At 37.3% G+C, this 25638-nt stretch overlaps 1 protein-coding gene across 1 annotated transcript in view; it reads left to right on the top strand.

The window, feature by feature from the left end:
* LOC123549109 (acid phosphatase type 7-like) overlaps positions 1-25638 on the top strand; it is a 57156-nt gene that overhangs the window by 13348 nt on the left and 18170 nt on the right. Inside the window, exons 3-7 of the mRNA XM_045336935.2 lie at positions 19349-19572; positions 20136-20228; positions 21299-21469; positions 23081-23156; positions 25423-25543. Coding sequence (XP_045192870.2) covers positions 19349-19572; positions 20136-20228; positions 21299-21469; positions 23081-23156; positions 25423-25543 — 685 coding nt within the window. The remainder of the gene's footprint in view (positions 1-19348; positions 19573-20135; positions 20229-21298; positions 21470-23080; positions 23157-25422; positions 25544-25638) is intronic.

Raw genomic sequence — 25638 nt, 5'->3', positions numbered from 1 at the left:
CCTATTGACTTCTTGCCTATAGGACTTTGCATTGGGGGAGACATGCGCTTTTTTACAAAAGCATTTTCTAGTTTTTCCCTTTTTCGTTAAGTTTTAGAGCATTTCTAGTGATGACTTGCTAATCCCACTTTGTAACAATTTGTACATATCGGTCTAACAATCCCATATTCAGTTTTCAGCTGCACCATTGAGTGTCACAGTATAGGACTTAATTATGAAAAGGGTAAGCAGTCGTGTAGCTCAGTCAGAAGAACAATTGCCCTGTAAGCAAAAGGCCTTGGGTTCGAGTCCCACTCAGGCTGCACATTTTTCTCACCCTTTGACAAAAACAAATAAAGCTGTAGATATGTAAGGTTTAAGGCATGTAAAATATTTTGTTGCGTCACTGGGGGGAAAGATGTTTAAAAAGTAAAAATGATTAATGTTCATATTTCAATAGAAATGAGAATGAGAAATGTTTACAAAGTCTTCTTTTTTGTTCACAAACATGTAAAATTTAGTCGAACATATCAAGAAATGGTCTTTAACTATCTTTACTATGCAATTTCAGAAGTATAGCCCTAGCTCAGTTTTTAGCTCGACTATTCATAGAATAGTAGAGCTATTGGACTCGCCCATGCGTCGGCGTCCGCGTCCGCGTCCCGATTTGGTTAAGTTTTTGTATGTAAGCTGGTATCTCAGCAACCACTTGTGGGAATGGATTGAAACTTCACACACTTATTCACTGTGATAAACTGACTTACATTGCACAGGTTCCATAACTCTGTTTTGCTTTTTTACAAAATTATGCCCCTTTTTTGAAATTTTTGGTTAAGGTTTTGTATGTAAGCTGGTATCTCAGTAACCACTTGTGGGAATGGATTGAAACTTCACACACTTATTTACTGTGATAATCTGACTTACATTGCACAGGTTCCATAACTCTATTTTGCCTTTTCACAAAATTATGCCCCTTTTTCAACATAGAAATTTTTGGTTAAGTTTTTGTATGTAAGCTGGTATCTCAGTATCCACTAATGGGAAAGGATTGAAACTTCACACACTAGTTCACTGTCATGATATGACATGCAGTGCAAAGGGTCAATAACTCAACTTTGCATTTTACAAAATTATGCCCCTTTTTCAACTTAGGAGTTTTTGGGTTAAATTCTTATATGTAAGCTGGTATCAGTACCCACTAATGGGACTGGATTGAAACTTCATACACTTGTCCACTGTCATGAGCTGATAAGCACTATGCAGGTTCCATAACCCTATTTTACTTTTTTACTAAATTATGCCCCTTTTTCAACTTTCTTATTCATTCAAGCGACAAGGCTGTTAAATAGTCGAGCGTTGCTGTCCTCCGACAGCTCTTGTTACTTAATTGGATAGAAAATGTAGGAGGTCCTTTGTTAGAATGTTTGCATCTGTAATATCTAGGGTGAGTACAAAACTGGGTTACCTGAGATAAGAAACTAGGCCACTAGGTCAGTAGGTGAAATCATAGAAGAACCTTATTAACACTCTAGAGGCCACATTTTCTGTTTGATCTTCTTAAAACTTTCTCCAAATGTTTGGTTATATCAAATCTAGGTCATCTTTGAAATTGGTGACCGAAGGTTAAAAACTAGATCATTAGATTAAATCATAGAAAAACCTTGTTAACGTCCACAGGTCACCTGTTCTGTTTGATTCTCATAAAACTGTCAGAATGTTTGGATTACTTGAAGTCAAAAGAAGGTCACTAGGTCAAAATACGGTTATAGCAAATTCATTTTTATGATTGGATGAATTAATTTAATGAATATTCCAGCTCATTAAATAACCCGCAAATGATTGGCCGCGGGAGCTATGAGCCAGTTCAGGTGCACTCGGACATTATTGGTGATTTACTTGAAATTTTCATTGTGTATTGCATTTAACCTCTGATAAAAGCAAAATGATTTAACTCACAAATACAAAATTTATATCAAACGAAAGGTAATTTTATCCGCTTTTAATATATATAATTTTTATTAATATCAGTCAAATAATTTTAAAGATATAAATTATATTATAAACCAAAACCAGGTATTGATTTTTACCAATATTCTTAATGTGTAAGGCTTATCAGCTGTGGTTGCTAGTCAAACTGTAGAAAAAGCTTGTTGATACTCTAAAGGCCACATTTTCTAATTGATCTTTAAAAACTTTGTCAGCATGTTTGCTGCTTTGAAGTCTAGGTTATGTTCAAAACTGGGTCACATGAGGCAAGAAATAAGGTCATAAGGTCAAATCATAGACCTTGTTAACACTCTAGTTGCCACATTAAATTTTGTCGATTTTATCATCATAAATCTTTGTCAGAATGTTTGTTTCTATAAAATCTAGGTAAAGTTAAAAACTTGCTAACCTGAGGACTAGGTCAAATCGAGGACTAGGTCAAATCGTAGAAAAACATTTACTACTTGATCTTCATAAAACTGTGTGGGAATGTTTGTCTCTTTGAAATTTACATCAAGTTCCAAACTGTGTTACTAGGTTGTATCATAGAAAAACCTAGAGGCCACTTTTTCTACTTGATCTTCATAAAACTTATTGAGAATGTTACAGCTACTTAATGCTAGCGCCACCACCAAATTGTGGTGATAAGGAAAAGAGCTATCAACATTTCCGTGGTGCAGCTATCGCCCGTTTCTACTTGTAAACACGTGAGTAAAATTTATATTTTATCTTATATTTTTATTGATAGAACTTTTTTCGAAAATCGGAGAATGTAGTTCCGTGTAACAACACTTTTACTACAGGTTGGCTGTAATTTCATTAAAATAATATGCAAATTGTGGTGTCAGGAGCTTTTCTCCCGAATCTGACAGTGGCACATTTTCTGAAAAACCAAGACCACTTTTCTGTGGTACAACATGGATGGTACATCCAATTTTTAGAAGTATTTTGACATAACTTTACCTGGTAAGTATTTTTTTGTGGAATTAGAATTTTTTTTGGAATTTCTTCTTTTTGTTGTTCCTGTCCTTTGGGCTTCAACAGTCAAGTTCTTTAAATTTTGCTCCCATCCTCTGGTGTAACCCTTCGGGCGTATATTACCCCACTTGGCGGCGCTCTTGTTACTTAATTGGATAGAAAATGTTCGAGGTCCTTTGTTAGAATGTTTGCATCTCTAATATCTAGGGCGAGTACAAAACTGGGTTACCTGAGATAAGAAACTAGGCCAATCATAGAAGAACCTTATTAACACTCTAGAGCCCACATTTTCTGTTTGTTAATCCCCCGCCGTGGCGGAGGGATTATAGGAATGGTCTGCGTCCGTCCTTCCGTCCGTAACAAAATCGTGTCCGGTCCATATCTCCTAAACCCCTTGAAGGATTTTCATGAAACTTGGGTCAAATGATAACCTCATCAAGACGATGTGCAGAATCCATGAGTCAGCCTTGTCGGTTCAAGGTCAAGGTCACAACTCAAGGTCAAAGGTTTGAGCCTGCCATTTTGTGTTCGCTCTATATCTCCTAAACCCCTTGAAGGAATTTTATAAAACTTGGGTCAAATGATCACCTCATCAAGACGATGTGCAGAACCCATGAGTCAGTCATGCCGGTCAAGGTCACAACTCAAGGTCAATGGTTTGAGCCTTCCATTTTGTGTCTTAAACCCCTTGAAGGAATTTTATAAAACTTGGGTCAAATGATCACCTCATCAAGACAATGTGCTCAAGGTCAAGGTCACAACTTAGGGTCAAAGGTTTGAGCCTTCCATTTTGTGTCCGCTCTATATCTCCTAAACCCCTTGAAGGATTTTCATCAAACTTGGGTCAAACGATCACCTCATCAAGGCAATGTGCAGAACTTACGAGTGAGCCATGTCGGCTCAAGGTCAAGGTCACAACTGAAGGTCAAAGGTTTGAGCCTTCTATTTCGTGTCCGATCTGTATTTCCTAAACCCCTTGAAGGAATTTTATAAAACTTGGGTCAAATTATTACCTCATCAGAACGATGTGCAGAAATTATGAGTCAACCATGCCAACTCAAGGTCAAGGTCACAACTAAGGGTCGAAAGTTTGAGCCTTCCATTAGGTGTCCACTCTGTATCTCCTTAACCCCTTTAAGGATTTTCATCAAACTTGGGTCAAATGATCACCTCATCAAGAACTCATGAGTCAGCCATGTCAACTCAAGGTCAAGGTCACAACTGAAGGTCAAAGGTTTCAGCTCTTTATCTCCTAAACCCCTTGAAGGATTTTCATGAAACTTTGGTCAAATGATCACCTCATCAAGGCGTTGTGCAGAATTCATGAGTCAGCGATGTCAGTTCAAGGTCAAGGTCACAGCTAAAATCAAAGATTTACCCTTTCACTATCCATAGCCAGGGGTCACACTGGGAATTTTTTTCTCTGAGCCACTGCTTTTTCCGAAGATAAAATTAGGTCAACAACGGCGAAGCGCATAGCATTGACGTTCTTGTAGGACTACATTATATGTACGAAAGTACTCATAGTACTCAAGAAATTAATGTAGTTATAACATATATTTCTTAGTAACCCTTTAAAAAGCTATTTAGAAAATCAATTTGTGTTAATTTCTAAAATTATCATTTTTATAAACATCTGCCATTTAATAAAAAAATTTTGAATATCACATTTGAAATGAAGATGTCAAAAAAGAAAAAAAATTGTTAAAAAAAAACAGTGTCTTATTTTGCACATTGCCTATAAGTGGGTGGGGTTCAATGCCTTCGCATGTTTTATTCTCGAAAAATACTTCAAAATAAGAGCTGCTTTTGCAACAGTTGTCATATTTTTCTTAAATGTAGACTTTTTATTGGCTTTTTATTAAGACTGCACTAAAAAATCTCGTCAGAAATGACAGAAATATCCGAAAATCACGGTCGCGAAAACGGGTGACAAATTCGGAAAACGCAAGTTGGATTTAAATATTTGATAAAATACCTATGTTTTATTGCTTTTCTATCATCATAGCTATTCAATACTTACAATTTCTGCTTGTCTAAAGCATTTTTATTTGTTTTTGCCCAAACTAACCCTCGACAATCATAGAAAATTTGTCTAACAGCCGACTGCACATAAAATCGTATCGAGTGCACAAAATGATGATTATGATTATCCAATTTGTTATTCAATAGTCTAATTATCGCCAATTAACTGTCTGATCAAATAAAAAAATTGCAAATTGGCTCCCTCCCTTTCAATAACGGATGTTGTGGCTACACAGATTATCGATTTTTCACACCTTTTGGTTCGTAAAACTGGCAATCATTCGTAGTTTTGCAGACAGATATAGCTTCGGGCCATTTTCGCCAATTAAAAAATTTTGGAGCCACATTTAATTTTTTGTCGCAAATGGCTCAAGTGGCGATCGACAGCGTGACCCCTGATAGCAGTGGCGGGGGATTTAGCTGTCTTTCAGACTGCCTTGTTCTTCTTAAAACTTTCTCCAAATGTTTGGTTGCATCAAGTCTAGGTCATCTTTGAAATTGGTGACCGAAAGTTAAAAACTAGGTCATTAGATTAAATCATAGAAAAACCTTGTTAACTTCCACAGGTCACATGTTCTGTTTGATTCTCATAAAACTGTCAGAATGTTTGGATTACTTGAAGTCAAAAAAAGGTCACTTGGTCAAAATACGGTTTCAAACGTATCAAAAAAATTCTACATCCGGGTTATAGCGAATTCATTTTTCTGAATTTGCTAAAAAAGACAACAATTTGCATATTATTTTAATGAAATTACAGCCAACCTGTAATTAAAGTGTTGTTACACGGAACTACATTTTCCGATTTTTGAAAAACAGTTCTATCAATAAAAATATGAGATAAAATATAAATTTTACTCACGTGTTTACAAGAAGAAACGGGTGATAGCTGCACCACGGAAATGTCGATAGCTCTTTTCCTTATCACCACAATTTGGTGGTGGCGCTAACGTTTAGTAGCCGTGAATGTGTGTCTCTATAAATCGAGTTTGAATGTGGATTATCTTGAACTAAAACTAGGTCACCAGGTGAAATCACAGAAAGACATTGTAAACATACAAAAGGCCACATTTTCAACCTGAACTTCATGAGACTTGGTTTGAATGTTTGTCTATTTCAAATCTAGGATAAATTTGTAACAGAGTCACTTGGGATAAACCAGGTCATTAAGTTAAAAAAAAGACAACTCTGGTAACACTTTAGAGGCCACCTTTTCATCTTGATCATCACAAATCTTTATCAGTATGTTTGTATAAATTAAAATCATGCTCAAAAGAGGGGTTCCTGAGTTCAAAAACTATTTAACTTATGTAACTATGTAAATCTTTGAAAACTTGGTTGATGATCTACCTGATTTACATAAAACATATGCATGGTCAAAATGTTTGTTGCTATGAAATCTAGGCACAATTAGATACTGAATTACCTGTGGTAAGAACAAGGTCAGGTGAGCGATACAGGACCTTCAGGGAACTCTTATTTACTTTGTCAGACAGGAACAGTGGGATAACTCCGTATTTCTCCTTTCATTCTCTGGTAGAACACGTAATGCTTCTTATGGTCCTGATCTCCATGCTCTTTTGCTGAAAAATGAATTAATTGCAAATGCTGTAAGCACATAATTTGGTTCAGAATGTTTTTGACTATTCATTGATTGCTAAATGCAAACAGATGTCCTGATTTTTATGCCCCCACTTTGGGGGCGGGTTGCATATAGATTTGCCCTTGCCCGTCCGTCCATCCGTCCGTCCTTCCGAGAATGTTGTGTCGCGCCTTGCTCCAAAAGTATTTGACGTAGAGTCACAAAACTTTACAGGAATGTAGGTCAGCATGTGTAGTTGTGCACCTGGGGTTTTGCGTCCGGATTTATTCAGTCATGTAGGAGTTATGGCCCCTGACTTTGTAAACATTGGTCATTTTAGTGTTGTGTCGCGCCTAGCTCCAAAAGTATTTGATGTATAGAGTCACAAAACTTTACAGGAATGTTGGTCAGCATGTGTAGTTGAGCACCTGGGGTTTTAGCGTCCGGATTCATTCAGTGGTGTAGGAGTTATGGACCCTGACTTAGTAAAAAATTGGTCATTTTAATGTTGTGTCGCGCGTAGCTCAAAAAGTATTTGACCTAGAATCACCAAAGTTTACAGGAATGTTGGTCAGTATGTGCAGTTGTGCACCTGGGGTTTCACATCCGGATTCATTCAGTTCAGGAGTTATGACCCCTGACTTAGTTAAAAATTGGTCATTTTAATGTTGTGTCGCGCATAGCGCCAAAAGTATTTGACCTAGAGTCACCAAAGTTTACAGGAATGTTGGTCAGCATGTGCAGTTGTGCACCTGGGGTTTGGTGTCCAGATTCATTCAGTCATGTAGGAGTTACGGCTCCTGACTTCAGGGATTTTTTTTCCTTCTTTATAAAGTACCCCTGAAAGGACCTTTTCCCAATTGAAAAATGCAATCTTTTTTCCCAATTATCATCCAAAAATTCCCCAAATGACCAAATTAAGTTTGCATTTTGATGATTACAGAAGGAAAACTTAGTTACATTGACATTCACCATGATTTAACCATTCAAACAGTTTGTTTGATGATATTTACATGGAATTAAAGGAAGAAGCATCTAAATGATGTTATTAATTAACTATAAGAATTCCCAATCTGAGTAAAAACACCGCTATTTTTCGCAATTTATCCGGTACTGGACCTTTTCCCAAAAGGGGGAAAAAAATCACTGGACTTAGTTAAAAATTGGTCATTTAAATGTTGTGTCGCGCGTAGCTCCAAAAGTATTTGACCTAGAGTCACCAAAGTTTACAGGAATGTTGGTCAGCATGTGCCAAGATGCAGTGGGGGCATCTGTGTCCCATGGACACATTTCTAGTTTTGCTACATTCACAAGATTGATTCAGAAGTTCATTGATGTTTCTTGTATTGTCTTTCAAATTGTTCCACTCGGCTGTACAGTCATGGGCTGAGGTGATAGAGCTAAAAAAAAATTTAAAAATCTTTGAACAGCATCTCTTTCTAAACCACGGATCTGGTTATGAAAAGAGTTCATCAGAATGCTTCTGAGAAACCTACTACTGAGATTATTAGTACCCTACTGGTTGAAAACCAGTTTCGGGGACTATATGAATGTACTTTTCCGCACAACTTTCAGACCCCTAGCTCAAAGGTCAAGGTCACACTTGGCAGTCAAATGTTTACATGGCATGAACAGGGTCTGTTTCGTGTCCGGTCCATAACTCTTGACATTCGTTAAGAAATTTTAATATTACTTGGCACAGATATTCCCCATGATGAGACGACATGTCATGCGCAAAACCCGGACCCCTGGCTCAAAGGTCAAGGTCACAATTTGAGGTCAAAGGTCAACAGGCGTTTTTTCCTGTCCAGTCTATAACTCTGTCATCCATCAAGGGATTACAATATTACGTGGCATAAATGTTCCACATGATGAGGTGACCTGTCATGCGCAATACCCAGAACCCTAGCTTAAAGGTCAAGGTCGCACTTGGAGATCAAGGGCAATAGGATTTTTTTTCCTGTCCGGTCTATACAAGATTAAAATATCAGTTGATACAAATATTCCCCATGATGAGACAACATGTCATGCACAAAACCAGGGCCCTTAGCTGAAAGGTCAAGGTCACACTTGGAAGTCAAAGCCAAAAGAGCTTTTTTCCTATCCAGTCTGTAACTCAACAATTCTTAAAAGGGATTTTAATATTACTTGGCACAAGTGTTTACCATCATGAGACGGAGAGTCTTGCGCAAGAACCAGGTCCCAAGGTCTAAGGTCAAGGTCACACTTCGAGTGCAAAGGTCAGATACAAGTATGACTTTGTCCGGAGCATTTCTTCTTCATGCATGGAGGGATTTTGATCTAACTTGGCACAAATGTTCACCACCATGAGTTGTCCCGAGCATTTCTTCTTCATGCATGGAGGGATTTTGACTGGCTGTAGGGAAAAATCAAGACCACTTTTCTGTGGTACAACATGCATGTTACATCCAATTTTTTGGTGTATTTTGACTTATCTCTACCTGGTAAAGTGTCTTGTGTGGACTTATTATGCCCCTCTTCAAAGAAGGAGGGGTATATTGTTTTGCAGATGTTTGTCGGTATGTAGACCAATCCGTTTTTGGATGGTAACTCAAGAGCGCATGGGCCTAGGATCATGAAAGTTGATATGGAGGTTAGTCGTAACCAACAAATGACCCCTATTGATTTTGAGATAAGTAGGTCAAAGGTCAAGGTCACAGTGAACCGGAACAGTTAAACTGTTTCCGGAGGATAACTTTAGAATATTTGGGCTTAGGATCACGAAACTTGATATGGAGGTTCATCATGATCAGCAGATGATTCTATTGATTTTGAGGTCAGTAGGTGAAAGGTCAAGGTCACAGTGACCTGGAACAGTTAAAAGGTTTCCAAATGATAACTCATGAACTCTTGGGCCTAGGATCATGAAAGTTGATAGGGATTTTTAATCATGACCAGCAGATGAGTGAGATGACCCCTATTGATTTTGAGATCAGTAGGGTCACGGTCACAGTGCACCGGAACAGTTAAACAGTTTCCAAATGATAACTCAAGAACTTTTGGGCCAAGGATCATGAAAGTTGATAGGGAGGTTGATCATGAGCAGCAGATGACCGCTATTGATTTTGAGGTCAGTAGGTCAAAGGTCAAGATCACATTGTCTCGGAACAGTTTAACCATTTCCGGATGATAACTTGAGAACGCTTGGGCCTAGGACATCAGACATGCATATATGCATTATTTGAAAGTGTAATTTTCGCTAATACGCATCTTATCTGGAGCCCTGTATAGGGAAAATTAGGTGCCTTCCAGTAGGGGACTTTGTATTGCATGGCAATACTTCATTCACTTGTTCAAATTATTTTTTTTCATCATATCCACCAGAGTGTATGGTCACTTTTACCTTATGTATGTAATGGGTACTTGTTGAATTTGACTGATTCTTAAATCATTTCTGTCTGACAAAATTAATGTTCTATGGATGACCCTCTGTCAGAATCTGTATTTCCCAAGCATCATGGCCCTCAAGTATATGGCAGTATTGTAATATTCTCCTCTTTAAGGTGAGGGATCTACTCAGGGTTGTTGTGACCCTCTTGTTTCGAATCCTGTAGAAAATGTCCTGGAAAAGGCCATTTATTGTAATAAATACTAAATTTTCCACAGACTAGATGACCTTTAAACAAAACAAATTAGGTGCTGCAGTTAATGGAAATAAAGGCTTATATTTAATTGAGCAATTTTGTATCTGAAAATTGTACAGTGATTGTTGTGTAAAGGTCACATGACTGCAAATGTATGTCACAGATATGGAACCAAGTGGTTAATCAGATTTGATCAGTAATGGGTTTGCAAATTATCATTTACACTTAATTCTGTTCACAGAGTACTTAATACATGTTAGATTTTCACAGGAGGTATTCTTAAAATTTGATTTTCCTGTCCTGGTTACTCAACCAAGATGGAATTGTTTTAGCTATATGTGTACACGCATTTAATAAACATTCTTCGCCTGTGGAATGATATAGATATAGGAACTACCGGGTATATTTAGCCAAAATTTATTAGAAATGCAATTTTGTAAAATTCTTATTACCTCCCTTTATCTTGGTTGCACAACCAGGATAGATTTCAGAAGCTAACACACTGTTATAAAACTTGCTTTTTGTCCAGGTTGATAAATGTATCCCAATATCTATCAAATGCAAATATAAAATTAGATATCCTGTTGAAATCAGAAGAAAAAGTCTACTTTTTGAATACTTTTATATTGAAGGTTTAATAAAAATTATATTGCATATATTTTAATAGGGATCCATATGTATGAAATAGGTTTTTTGTTCATTAAATAAATCTCAAACAATAAATACTTAAAATGGAAAATGTCATAAAATGTAATTTACCACCTTTAAAAAGAATTTGTTTGGGAAATAGATTTTAGTTCTGTGTGCTTTGTTGGCAAATAAAACACGTTTTTTCTTTGGCCTTTGTGATTAGATTACTTCGCATCTGAACTCTAAACCGTGTTTTTTTGCCAACAGAGCATGCAAAACTGAAATCTTTTTCCATTGTGTCACGTTTGAATTACACCAGGAAGGGATACTAATCTGGAATCCTTTCTTATACAGAATAGTCAAAAGTAGGTCGTTTTGCGAAACATGTTTTAATCGACAAGACATTTAACACACTGTAAAATCCTTCTTTGTTTATATAAAAGAAAATCTTAAAAGTGTTAGAATAGTGTATTTTCTTCAGAATTACTTGACAAAGTATGTCATTACATTTTTTTCACTATAATTTCCAACCGATTTGAAAATATATTTTTTATAGCACTATAGATTTTCAGATGTGTGTATTTTGCATTATACTGTATGTATAGCACAGATCTCAGCTAGACTTGCATCACCTTCCAATAGGAGACGCTATATTGTACATTTGTATAGCCATATTTCATTCTCTGGTTCTTTTTAAAACAGCATGAATATGGATAAAACAAGATGGTTCAGAACTGTATTGTACAATAATTTCTTCTTAATTTGTAGAATTTAGGTTGGAATGCACAATAGCATTGTTGAAACTTGCTGGCTGATAGACTGTATATATATATAATGTTTTTACATGACCTTCTAGCACGTGTCTCTAAGATGTCTTTTCGCCTTGTCTTATTGCAAATTCTTCAAAAATTAGATTTTCTTTTGTCAAAATATTATTAGACAGTAATCAACAAATGTTACATTGGACAGATTGGTGGAGAAACAAAGCACTGCAGAGCACCACAGAAAATTGATGAATTGCTTATAAAGTGTGCACATGCCTTTGTGTTACTTGACCTGTGGTTTGTGTCTGGCCACAGCTACCATTTTTACTCAGCGAAACACAAAGTCTTACTGCAAGGGTAAACTTCCAAGAAGGCTTAAAATCATTGTACATGTAAAACTAAAATTTATATTAGCCAGTGAAAAACTGGGCCTCAAAATTTTGCTCTGTATCATTCAATCCATGACAGTCAGTATCATGAGGAGCAAGGGTACACATGTATCAAAGTTTTAAGAAGGAGCATTGAAACTGGTCCAGATATCTTCATTTAATCATAAGCAACCAAAGTTAACTAAAGAGATTGCAGGATGAATTGAGAACAACCAGATTAACCAAACTAATTGTTGGTTTCCATTGAGAAATAATACCTGAAGGAGACCAAAGTATATAATTATATTGTAATGGTTTGAAGCTATAACAGGTGTATACATCACATGGATTTGCTGCCCATAAATCATGTTGATATGTTATACTGATAACATTGATATTTGACTGTGAAAGTTTCTTTTAGAACCATCTGCATTATTACTGTTATTGATGAAAAGCTCCTTATTCAGTCTGATATTTTGGTTTATTACAAAATAGATAAGATATCTTTGGTATAGAGAAAATAAAATCAATAAATGACAGCTGGATTTGTTTCTGATTTTATCATGTTTTCATCTTTTACTGACTCACCGGTGATATGTAGGACCTGGTAGGCATATAGTGTTTCATCCTTTACTGACTGACCGTTGGTATGTGGGACCTGGTAGGCATATAGTGTTTCATCCTTTACTGGCTCACCGTTGGTATGTGGGACCTGGTAGGCATATAGTGTTTCATCCTTTACTGGCTCACCGTTGGTATGTGGGACCTGGTAGGCATATAGTGTTTCATCCTTTACTGGCTCACTGGTGGTATGTGGGACCTGGTAGGCATATAGTGTTTCATCCTTTACTGGCTCACTGGTGGTATGTGGGACCTGGTAGGCATATAGTGTTTCATCCTTTACTGGCTCACTGGTGGGACCTGGTAGGCATATAGTGTTTCATCCTTTACTGACTCACTGTTGGTATGTGGGACCTGGTAGGCATATAGTGTTTCATCCTTTACTGACTCACTGGTGATATGTGGGACCTGGTAGGCATATAGTGTTTCATCCTTTACTGACTCACCGGTGATATGTAGGACCTGGTAGGCATATAGTGTTTCATCCTTTACTGACTCACCGGTGGTATGTGGGACCTGGTAGGCATATAGTGTTTCATCCTTTACTGGCTCACTGGTGGTATGTGGGACCTGGTAGGCATATAGTGTTTCATCCTTTACTGGCTCACTGGTGGTATGTGGGACCTGGTAGGCATATAGTGTTTCATCCTTTACTGACTCACTGTTGGTATGTGGGACCTGGTAAGCATATAGTGTTTCATCCTTTACTGACTCACTGGTGATATGTGGGACCTGGTAGGCATATAGTGTTTCATCCTTTACTGACTCACCGGTGATATGTGGGACCTGGTAGGCATATAGTGTTTCATCCTTTACTGACTCACCGGTGGTATGTGGGACCTGGTAGGCATATAGTGTTTCATCCTTTACTGGCTCACCGGTGATATGTGGGACCTGGTAGGCATATAGTGTTTCTTTACTGACTCACTGGTGGTATGTGGGACCTGGTAGGCATATAGTGTTTCTTTACTGACTCACTGGTGGTATGTGGGACCTGGTAGGCATATAGTGTTTCATCCTTTACTGGCTCACTGGTGGTATTGGGACTGGTAGGCATAGTGTTTCACTTACTCATCTTTACTGACTCACGGTGGTATGTGGGACCTGGTAGGCATATAGGTTTCATCCTTTACTGACTCACCGGTGTATGTGGGACCTGGTAGGCATATAGTGTTTCAGCCTTTACTGACTCACCGGTGGTATGTTGGACCTGGTAGGCATATAGTGTTTCATCCTTTACTGACTCACCGGTGGTATGTGGGACCTGGTAGGCATATAGTGTTTCATCCTTTACTCATCCTTTACTGGCTCACCGGTGATATGTGGGACCTAGTAGGCATATAGTGTTTCATCCTTTACTCATCCTTTACTGGCTCACCGGTGGTATGTGGGACCTGGTAGGCATATAGTGTTTCATCCTTACTCATCCTTTACTGCTCACCGGTGTATGTGGACCTGGTAGGCATATAGTGTTTCATCCTTTACTGACTCACCGGTGTATGTGGGACCTGGTAGGCATATAGTGTTTCATCCTTATCATCCTTACTGCTCACCGGTGGTATGTGGGACCTGGTAGGCATATATTCATCCTTTACTCATCCACGTAGTGTATGACGTAGGCAATGTTTCATCCTTTACTGACTCACCGGTGATATGTTGGACCTGGTAGGCATATAGTGTTTCATCCTTTACTGACTCACCGGTGGTATGTGGGACCTGGTAGGCATATAGTGTTTCATCCTTTACTGGCTCACCGATGGTATGTGGGACCTGGTAGGCATATAGTGTTTCATCCTTTACTGGCTCACCGGTGGTATGTGGGACCTGGTAGGCATATAGTGTTTCATCCTTTACTGGCTCACCGGTGGTATGTGGGACCTGGTAGGCATATAGTGTTTCATCCTTTACTGGCTCACCGGTGGTATGTGGGACCTGGTAGGCATATAGTGTTTCATCCTTTACTGGCTCACCGGTGGTATGTGGGACCTGGTAGGCATATAGTGTTTCATCCTTTACTGGCTCACCGGTGGTATGTGGGACCTGGTAGGCATATAGTGTTTCATCCTTTTCTGGCTCACCGTTGGTATGTGGGACCTGGTAGGCATATAGTGTTTCATCCTTTACTGGCTCACCGTTGGTATGTGGGACCTGGTAGGCATATAGTGTTTCATCCTTTACTGGCTCACCGTTGGTATGTGGGACCTGGTAGGCATATAGTGTTTCATCCTTTACTGGCTCACCAGTGATATGTGGGACCTGGTAGGCATATAGTGTTTCATCCTTTACTGGCTCACCGGTGATATGTGGGACCTGGTAGGCATAAAGTGTTTCATCCTTTACTGGCTCACCGGTGGTATGTGGGACCTGGTAGGCATATAGTGTTTCATCCTTTACTGGCTCACCGTTGGTATGTGGGACCTGGTAGGCATATAGTGTTTCATCCTTTACTGGCTCACCAGTGGTATGTAGGACCTGGTAGGCATATAGTGTTTCATCCTTTACTGACTTACGGGACCTGGTAGGCATATAGATTTTCGTCCTTTACTGGCTTACTGGTGGTATGAGGGACCTGGTAGGCATATAGTGTTTCATCCTTTACTGACTTACTGGTGGTATGTGGGACCTGGTAGGCATATAGTGTTTCATCCTTTACTGACTTACTGGTGATATGTGGGACCTGGTAGGCATATAGTGTTTCATCCTTTACTGGCTCACTGGTGGTATGTAGGACCTGGTAGGCATATAGTGTTTCATCCTTTACTGACTTACTGGTGGTATGTGGGACCTGGTAGGCATATAGTGTTTCATCCTTTACTGACTCACTGGTGGTATGTGGGACCTGATAGGCATATAGTGTTTCATCCTTTAATAACTCACCAGTGATATGTGGGACCTGGTAGGCATATAGTGATTCATCCTTGACTGGCTCACCGGTGGTATGTAGGACCTGGTTGGCATATAGTGTTTCATCCTTTACTGGCTCACCGGTGGTATGTGGGACCTGGTAGGCATATAGTGTTTCATCCTTTACTGACTGACCGGTGATATGTGGGACCTGGTAGGCATATAGTGATTCATCCTTGACTGGCTCACCGGTGGTATGTAGGACCTGGTAGGCATATAGTGTTTCATCCTTTACTGGCTCACCGGTGGTATGTAGGACCTGGTAGGCATATAGTGTTTCATCCTTTACTGACTCACCGGTGGTATGTAGGACCTGGTAGGCATATAGTGTTTCATCCTTTACTGGCTCACCGGTGGTATGTGGGACCTGGTAGGCATATAGTGTTTCATCCTTTACTGGCTCACTGGTGGTATGTAGGACCCCAGGTAGTGTTTGAATTGGCCATCTTCCTGTTCATCCATCTGTCCATCACACTTTGTTCTGATATTATTTGAAAAGAGTAGCTGTTTTCTGTCTGATATACAGAGAAAAAAAAATTATTTCTTTGAATTGGAATGCAGGAAAAGTTAGTTACAGCTATCCGCTATACCCTAAAGCACTGTAGTGACAAACTTTCTGCTAATATCAAAGCATACTAGTGAAGGTGATCTTACTTTTGTATTGATATAATTATAATACTCACAAAAAATGGTAAAATGATTTTAGGTTCAACTTGAAAGCACTTTTATTGGAAGAATAAATAGAGTATATTAGGTTACTGTCTGATAAATTTAAATTTATTAGGCGAGTTGAAAAATATATATTAGGCGAGGCTCTGCCGAGCCTTATATTTTTTCGTAGACGAGTCTAATAAATATAAATTTTTCAGACAGTAATCTATTATTCTATTTATCCTACCTGAAAAATGGGGGGAAAATCATTGAAAAGAGCAACATCGTGACGTTTGCAAGTGCAATTGAATTTGTTGATAAAATTGAAAAATTGCAATAACTTTTTTGTTTCTGGATAAAAACTTTTGATATCACTACTTATTTTCTTAGTTAGAACATTTCCAATACTGGTTGGGAACCATTTTCCGGACAGGACCAGTTTCCAGACATATATAATATCCGCTTTATTTCGTTGTTTTTCATGTAATTGTTTCATCTAGATCATTTAGATGTTTGTTCTTCATGTCTACAACAAACCACTATTTTATAAGGCTGTATAATGTTTGGGTTTTTGATGATAACTCACCTGTGTTTACAAAACAACTTTCTGTCTTAACGGGGCATGAAGATAGCATTGCGCATGCGCAGTAGTTCACACATGCCGAGGTATCAAGTGGGGAAGAAATAATCAAACTACATAATGATTGTCTACTGATAACATGTTCTACTTTTAATTTCACGCTAAAAGTTACGTAAGATTGCAAGGCTGTCGATTTTTGCACTAATTTTATTCTATATCTGTTGGAATTATCAAGAATTCGTATAAGACGAAATTCGAGTTTTTTTATAGTCAGCCTCGGTTTGCTTTCGTAGCTGCTATTGAACATCGGGTTATGTTTCATGTGCAATTTTGAAGAGATGAATGATAAATGTGTAGAAATAGTTTAATTACTTATTTTGATATCAAATTAACAACGTCAAAATATTTGTCCGGATACTGGTTTACCTGACGGGAAAAATAACTTATTTTAGTGACCCCATTTGAGGCCCCATGGAACCCATACTTTACATCACAACACGATGCTGATTACAACATCGGATGTGGAAGGAGCTGAAGTTAGTGCAGTGTGGGGCTTCATTTATGTCAAATATTTTTTTAGGCAATAATAGAGTCGAAATATGAAAATGTGTCCGGAAAATGGTACCCAACCAGTACAGTGCAGTTGCAATGAAAAATTCAGAAAAAATGTGTTTTCAAAATTTCAGACTGAAGTGCTGTAAAAGTGAAAAATAGCAATAACTTTTTTTGTTTCTGGATAAAAACCTATGATTTGACCACTCATTCTCTATGTTCAAACATTTCCATTACAATGGTGACGGTTTCAATGCAAAAAGTTTAATAAAAAATGTGATTTCAAAAATTCCCAAAAAAGTGATATCTTGACACTGACAACTAGATAAAGCAAAGTTTATTAGGCAGGCCGATTTTGTGCTATATCTTGTATGAGGGTAGGATAAAACCTATTTTGTTTTGTCTATATATGTGTATTATACTTTATAGTCTACATGATACATGACTGCCTGTTAATTAATACCCAAATTAACCCTGATTCTTGATATTTATTTTGCAATCAAAACCATAGTGTGACATCATGCATTTCCTTTCAGCACAGATAGTCAAGGAGAACAAAAGCACTTGTTCTAAATTACAGTTTTGAGCAGGGAAAGTTATTGACTGGACAAATGGGCACCCTACAAACTTACAGATACCTAACTAGTTTGACACTAGTTTTCAACCAGGAGATGACTAATATCAAAATGAATTCAAATTAGTGTCTGTCTACCTAAAATTGTTTATTTTTACGGCAAGCATTGAAGCAGCTGTCATGTCTGTATATGGAAATACAGTTTTATATTGATGTGAACTGGCAACATCTGGCAATATGTTACCTTGTATGACATCTGCCTATATGTTGTTTACATCACGTTTCCCTATCAGTACTTTTTGCAGATGCTTCAAGGTGGTCAATTTGATTTAAGCAAAACTTTATGACATTTTTCATTTCATGTATTTGGTTGGAAATTTATTTAAGGAACAAAAATGTCTCATTACATAGAATTTGATCCTTATTAGAAATGTATGTTTTCTTGTTTTGGATGATTTTTGACATTTTGTCATGGCCACCTTTTAATACGAAATAGTTTATAATGTCTTCCCATATTGAAGAGATATATGATAGATTGATTTTGTGCTGTTTGTCTGTCTGTACACTTGTCATTCTATCTGTCCATCCATCCTGTCTGTTGCCTGTCTGTCACAAAAGTTTGTTTGGACCTGTACTCTTGAATGGCTAGTGGAATTTCAACAAACTTATAGAAAGGTTCAGTGCCAAGGCTAAGTTTTCCATATGGTTGGTATTGTCCAGTTGATTGATTTTATGAAGAGTTATGGCCCCTTACAGATCATTTTCTGGACTACTTCTCCTATGCTATTGATTGGATTTGAATGGAACTTTATATACCGGTAGTATCCTTGTAAAGTCCTCTCCCTCTTGTTTTTTTTCAAATTGTTCCTTTTAAAGTAAGCCCCTTTTAGGAGCGACCAGACTTGCCATAGCCTCAGGTTACCAATTATCGACATGTACCGATTATCGACAAAATATTATGTTTTTCTTTATTAACGCTATATACTGATAAACTGAAAGTAATTACCATGTTTGTAGAGAAACAGTTAGGACACCCATCCGAAATCACTGTATGTCAAACATCTAGCCTCATTTTCAAATTCATCACGTGTCGAAAAAGTGAAAAGTGTGGAGTTGTAAGATAAAAGGTCAGTCTGTTACAACACACAATATTGTTTTTATCCTGTGAATCTTTTCACAGACATTTACCATAATTATGTTGTGAAAACTGTCGATAGTTGGTTACTTTAGGCTAGAAAGGTTTCAAACAACTTCTTATGAACCACTTTATGGATATTCACCAAAGTTGGTCTGTAACATCCTTATATAGTGCTCTCTCAGTTTTGTCAAGATGTTTTGTTTGGACTGCCAGAGATAAAATTAGAAAAGCTTTGTTTTAGCATCAGTATTTCATTATATTATTGACAATATGCTGTTTCAAACATGTGACAAATTTCCTTATTGTACTTTTCATAAAATGAAGGATAATACCAAAATTGTTGAGGAGGTGTTTAGTGTATGACATCACCCCTGTCACCTTATCTTTTTATGTTTTACATTTGATATATTGTAGTGAACTGTCTTCCACAACAAGTTCATTTGGCATATGGTAACTCTTTATCTGAGATGACTGTTATATGGTCTACACATGAGAGCTGCTCTTCAGAGGTACACTATAGTGAAGATCAATGGAATATGTCCAACATAGTGAAGGGGAACACAATGCCTATGGTATATACCAAACCACAGTTACAGAATATACCCAAGTCGTCATTCCTTCACAGAGTTGTACTCACTGTAAGTAAAAGTTTGATGTATATTTCAGTTTTTAGCTAAAGGGGATCACCCAGTGTTTGTCATCATCAACCATGTTCCTTCCATCGTCATCAGCAGATTGACTGTTAATAAAGATCTGCCTAGTTTAAATGAAACTTTGAAAATAAAATCTTTGACAAGTTCATTGCTAGGATGACTGTGGTCAATATATCAAAAGTTTTTGTCTAGTGTTAATTAAACTGGATCAGTATCTTTGTCTCGATGAAATCTTTGATGAGTTTGAAACTAAATCTCTAGGTCATACAACTTAAACGGACAACGTGGAGCAAGGAATATTGGAACAGAAAAGTGGGTTTGCTTTGGATGCCCCTTTTTAGTTCATGATCAGTCATAGCTGAGAAGAACCAAGCACTTTGAGAAGGTTATTTTTGTAGGATGATTAAGAATGGTCTTATGAAGAGAAAGGTTACACAAACCATGACAGTTTTGTATAAATGAACTGAAATTTACCGAGATAAGGGGAAAAAAGATTTCAGAAAATGTTGCAGTTAAAGCATTATTCAGTAAAATGTTATTATTTACAGAATTTAAAGTCTGAGACAAACTACTTCTACATGCCTGTCAGTAACGATGTGAGCAAAGGACCATTCTACTTCAAAACTCCAAAAATATCTCAGGTATTGTATAACATAAATGTGTTTACATGTATATAGAAGTTTCCACATCAAAGTTAAGTCAGTTATATGGGTATTTCCATGAAAACATTAAATTTTATAATATCACAAACCTTTAGACCTTTTTTGTGTGGCACTTCCTAGGTGTCTTATTCTCATCCCATCATGGGTTTAGTCCAAAGATGATTTATTACTTTTGTTTATTTGGTGGACATGTAAATACCAGATGGAGTTGTTCAGCCAATCAGTGTTGTCCTAACTTAAAATATCAGCAATAATGTGCCTGAGGTGTAACAAGAGAACCATGTTAGGCCTCTGGTATGTGAGAATACAGACCTGATGGCATAACATTAGATATAAATTTAGATGGATGCCCATCAACATATTCTTTAAGCTGCTGCTTCTTATAAACATTTTGTGTCATCACCAAACTTTGACTGTAGCATCCTTGCATGATCCAGGGGTTAATTTAGCTCAACAGATCACAAGTGCTCGAGCTATGGTGATTACCCTACGTCTGTCATCCTTAGTTGTCTATCATCATCAGTTTTACTGTTAGCACTCTAGAGGTCACAATTTTGGCTGAATCTGAATGAAACCTGGTCAAAACTTTCTCAAGTGAGTTTGATACCGCGTCATCTGGGGTCAAAAATGGTGTCTCGAGGTCAAATCATGATAAAACCATGGTATGTTACACTCTAGGATCCGCATTTTCTATCTGATCTTCATGAAACCTGCTTAGAATGTTTGTGATAGTGAAATCTAGGTCTAGGTATTTAAATTAGATCATCTTTGATCAAAATCTAGGTCACTTGGTCAAATTATAATTCTTGTTAACATCATAGAGGCCAGGTTTTGCGTGCGTGCAGTAGCTAACTAAAGGCAGAGTTAGGATTACCAGATAAGATGGTATAATTGACTGTATCAGAAGCTTTAGACATAATTGGTTTCAGTCATATGTAGAAAATGTACTTTACAAAACTAATTGATATTCATCCAATAGAAATATGTTTAAACTACCACAACTTATATGACATATAAGATTAAATGTGAATAAGTAAACTTACTTTCAGGATTTGGAACCAAAGTTTCTAGTGTATGGAGACCTTGGAGTACATTCAGAGAGTTTAGCCCGACTTGAAATGGAGGCAATGAATGGGAAATATACTGCTGTACTTCATGTTGGAGACTTTGGTTATAACTTAGAAGAGATGATAACTGGTGGCATGTATGATGGAGAAAATGTAAGGGAAGTTCTAGATTTATTGTGTTGACAGATTATATAATTTACTGAAAGACAGTAATTTAAAAGCCAAGCAACTGGTTTTACTCTGTAATATTTCAAGGACAGCTGGTACATTCATTGAGCTATTAGAAACAGTATTTATATTTTTAGAGGATATTCATTTTGGATATTTATACCCATTGTTTGAGGACCAGGGAGGCATGTACTTTTGGACTAGCATCTTTCTATGGTCCTCTTTCAAATTTAGTAGAGCTAAAATTCGAATAACATTAAAACAACTTCTCTTTATGAACTGTTTGCTAGTTTTTCACAGAACTTGGTCTGTAGCAACCTTGTATGGTTCTCTCTCATTTTTTGTTTTTATTTGTGCTTGGCCCAGAATGGTATGCCCTGAGCTAATAAAAGAAACTATCTTTTACTTCTCATGAACTTAAAATAAATCTGCACTAAACATGGTCTGTAGCATGATTATATGGTTTGTTCTCAAGTATTTTAGTTGATATAGCTTGACCTCTATTTAGGGGTCGACTGAGCTAGAAATAGAAAAGCTTTTAAATGACTCTTTCTCATTAAGGACATGATGCACCTGATTTACGTAAAACATGGTCAAAATGTTTGTCTCTGTGAAATCTAGGCTAAATTAGATACTAGGTAATCTAGGGTAAGAATTATTTCAGGTGAGGCATACAGGGCCATCTTGTTTTCTGATGCCAGCAGAGTTATACATAGAAAAATCTTTCAAGGATTTCTTCTCATGAACCATATGAAGCATCTTCCCTTAACTTGATCTGTAGTGTCCTGTCTCAGTTTTATGTAAATGTTTCAGCAAGACTGAAGGTAGGGGCTGCCAGAGTCAAAGTAGAAAAAAACCTTTAACTTTGATTTAATAGACCCAACGTGATCTGTAATACCTTTGACAGGACTTCTCTCAAGTTTGCTCTAATTGTTACACATTTTGGGGCTGTCTCAGCAAAAAATAAGAAGAAAAAACAACTTTATATCAATTTTAATGAACTGCCTAATGGATGGGCAGAAACAAGGTCAAAAGGTCAAAGTCCTGTTCAGATGGGTAACTTTAGGCAATTCTGGCCACTTGTTCTTTACTCTAATTCCCAATTCTTGGACTTTGTGTTATTATTCTGTGTCACATTAACTTGTGTATTAATTCATACATTTTCCATCTAAGTGAAATGAGCATTTATCATCAACATTAAGCATATTGTTGGCAGTTTCATGTCAAACTGCATGTTTGGACTTTAAAAGATGATTCTTTCAAGCATTTCCTGGGGCATTTCTCTTACAATTTAAAGTTAATGATTTGCAAGTAATGTGTCCATATAGCTGGCTGTTTTAGCTCACCTGAGGTTACCAAGCAATTTTTGGCTGTTGTTTTTTGTTTTACTTGGCTTATGGCATCTTTAAACTAAATTCAAATGGATATTTAGAGAGATTTTTGGAGGATATTTGCATTGACCCCATGCAGTACTCTAATTTGCTGTATAGGGCTAGTGGAGCTTGAAATAAAAATGTTTATAACTTGCAGATGTGAAGCCTTTGGACTGACTGACCCATTGCCTGTTGTATTTGACATTAATTTCCTTTGTTTCAGGTGGGTGATGTATTTATGCGACAGATTGAAGAGATGGCTTCGCACATTCCCTACATGGTGTCACCTGGAAACCATGGTAACCATAATTAATGATTAAGGACATTTTAGCTTGTCTAGACATTGTTAAGGGAATGCTGTTAGTATGGGAGCCTGGTACAGCATCCTACCAATATTGAAACTTTAACATCGGTTCATATGGGCTCAGTTGCCCCTCTAAGGGGACTCTAGAGCTAGAAATATAAAAACCTTCAAAAGACTTCTCTTGATCCTCCTAATTGATGTAGAGAAATCTAATGAGCCACTGGATAGATCTTCTCCAAACTTGACCTTAAGCATTTTTATGAGGTCTTCTGTAAATTTTGTTCAAATATTTTTGCTTGGCCACTTTTAGGCATTGCTAAAGCTAAACATAGAAACACCTTTAAACAACTTCTTCTCAGGAACCTGTTGATGAATCCTCAAAGACTTGATCTGTAAAATCATTCAAATGGCTTTGCTTGGCCCTTTTAAGGATTGCCAGGGCTAAAAAAAGGGGGAAAAAATCTTTAAACAACTTCATATGAACTTCATGATGGCTCTTCTCCAAGATTTATCTGTAACATCCTTCTATGGTCATCTCACAAATGCAGTGAAGTGTTTCTGCTTGACCATTGTTACCGGCCACCAGAGCTAAAATGGGAAAATGTTACAATTTTTCTCATGAACCACCTGATGGATCATCACTTAACTCGGTCTGTAGCATCTTTAAAATCAAGCCCTTGCTATTTTATTCAAATGTGTCAGCTTGACCCATTTTAGGGGCCACCAAAGCGGAAAGTAGAAAAAAGAACTTCTGCTCTTGAACCACTTGATGGATCTTCAAATCAAACTTAATCTTTATCTTCTTTGTGTTGACCTTTTCCAACCAAGTTTGTTAAAATATTTCTGCTTAGCATCTTTTAGGGACTGCCAAAGCTAGAAATAGAAAATCTTTTTAACAACCTCTGGAGGATCTTCACCAAACTTCATCTTTACCCACCTTGTACACTTAGTTGTGTTCAAATGGTTCTGTTTTGCCCTTTCTTGGGGCTGCAGGATCTAAAAAATGTTTTTTAAAACTTTACTTAAAACAACTTCTGCTGATGAACTTCTTGATTGACCTTCAGCATCATCCTTACCTTAGTGGTAGAGTGCCCGTCCACTTAGCTCAGTAGGGAGAGCAAAAACCTACTGATGGAGGGTTCTAGACTTCTAGGGATCCCCAGGTGCTTTTCAGTGACTATTTGATAAAAGACATTGTGTCTGAAATCATTCGTCCTCCATCTCTGATTCATGTGGGGAAATTGGCAGTTACTTGTGGAAAACAGGTTTGTACTTGTACTGAATCCAGGAACACTGGTTAGGTTAACTGCCTGCCGTTACTTAACTGAAAAACGGCGTTAAACTCAAAACAAACAAACAAATCAAGTGAAGTTGGTTGTGGGTTTGATATCTAAACATGTCATGCCAAATATGTTAGAATACTAGTAGCCTACCCTTTTGGTGCTTAGCCTTAAGAGAATAGGCCTTGGCCTGGTCTAATTTAACTAGACGGGTTATCATGTCACATGTCTATGGTGTGATATTCCAGCGAGGTAGCTGTATAAACTTTACCTTTGTGCTGACTGATAGACACCATTGTTTATATGACTAAAAATTGTGGAAAAAGCACACACACACACACATTGACCTTTAGGAGATTTGTTCTAATGGATCCTCTTTGCCCCTTTTAGAGGCAGCCAGAGCTAAAGATATAAAAATGTGTTTGACCTGTAAACAGCCTTGATGGCATCTTCACTTGAAGGAATTCCTTTCCACAAGTACAGTATCAAACCTGTAGCAGTGAGGGGAAAGTGATAACTACTCAGCAATGGTGGCCCTGACTTGGATTTAAATGGTTTCTGATCAGTATCTTTAGAATCTTTGGACATACAACACATTAAATTTCATAACCAGATTGTCTATATCCTCATTGTTTTGGGGTGCAGGAGGTAAAAATAACCTTTAGACTGAACATAGTTTTGGATATATAACTGGAAACACAGGCCTGAGACATGATTGTCTATGGTCAGTAGATGACCCTTATTGTTTCTGGGTATTTAGGTCAAAGGTCAAGATCACAGTATATTTGAGACTGAAATCTATACACCCAGTTGCCTGCAGCAGACAGTCATTTTGTGTATGTATGTTTAACAAACATTTCCAGTTTTTAGTTGTTTTCATTGTGTAAGATGGTACAACAGGGATCTTCTTCATGAAAAAGTCATGAAAACTTCTTTTAAAATAAGATTGTTCAGAAGGTATCTTTTTTTTTTTCATTACAGAGATAGAATCAGACACATTCAATCAGTACAGATACAGATTTTCCATGCCAAACACAGAATGGCCAATTCCACTGAATAAGATGTGGTATAGTATGGATATTGGACCAGTCCACTTTCTAAGGTATCTTATGAATTACACATACATTTAGCAAAATTTAAACCAGCTGTTTCACCTTTAATTCTGAATTTGAAAAGATTTTCAAAATATCTGACTTG

The sequence above is a fragment of the Mercenaria mercenaria genome, chromosome 6 (genome assembly GCF_021730395.1).
Source record: "Mercenaria mercenaria strain notata chromosome 6, MADL_Memer_1, whole genome shotgun sequence".
Lineage (NCBI taxonomy): Eukaryota > Metazoa > Mollusca > Bivalvia > Venerida > Veneridae > Mercenaria > Mercenaria mercenaria.
Note: the sequence above shows the minus strand (reverse complement) of the source record. Positions and strands in the feature narration are given on the sequence as shown.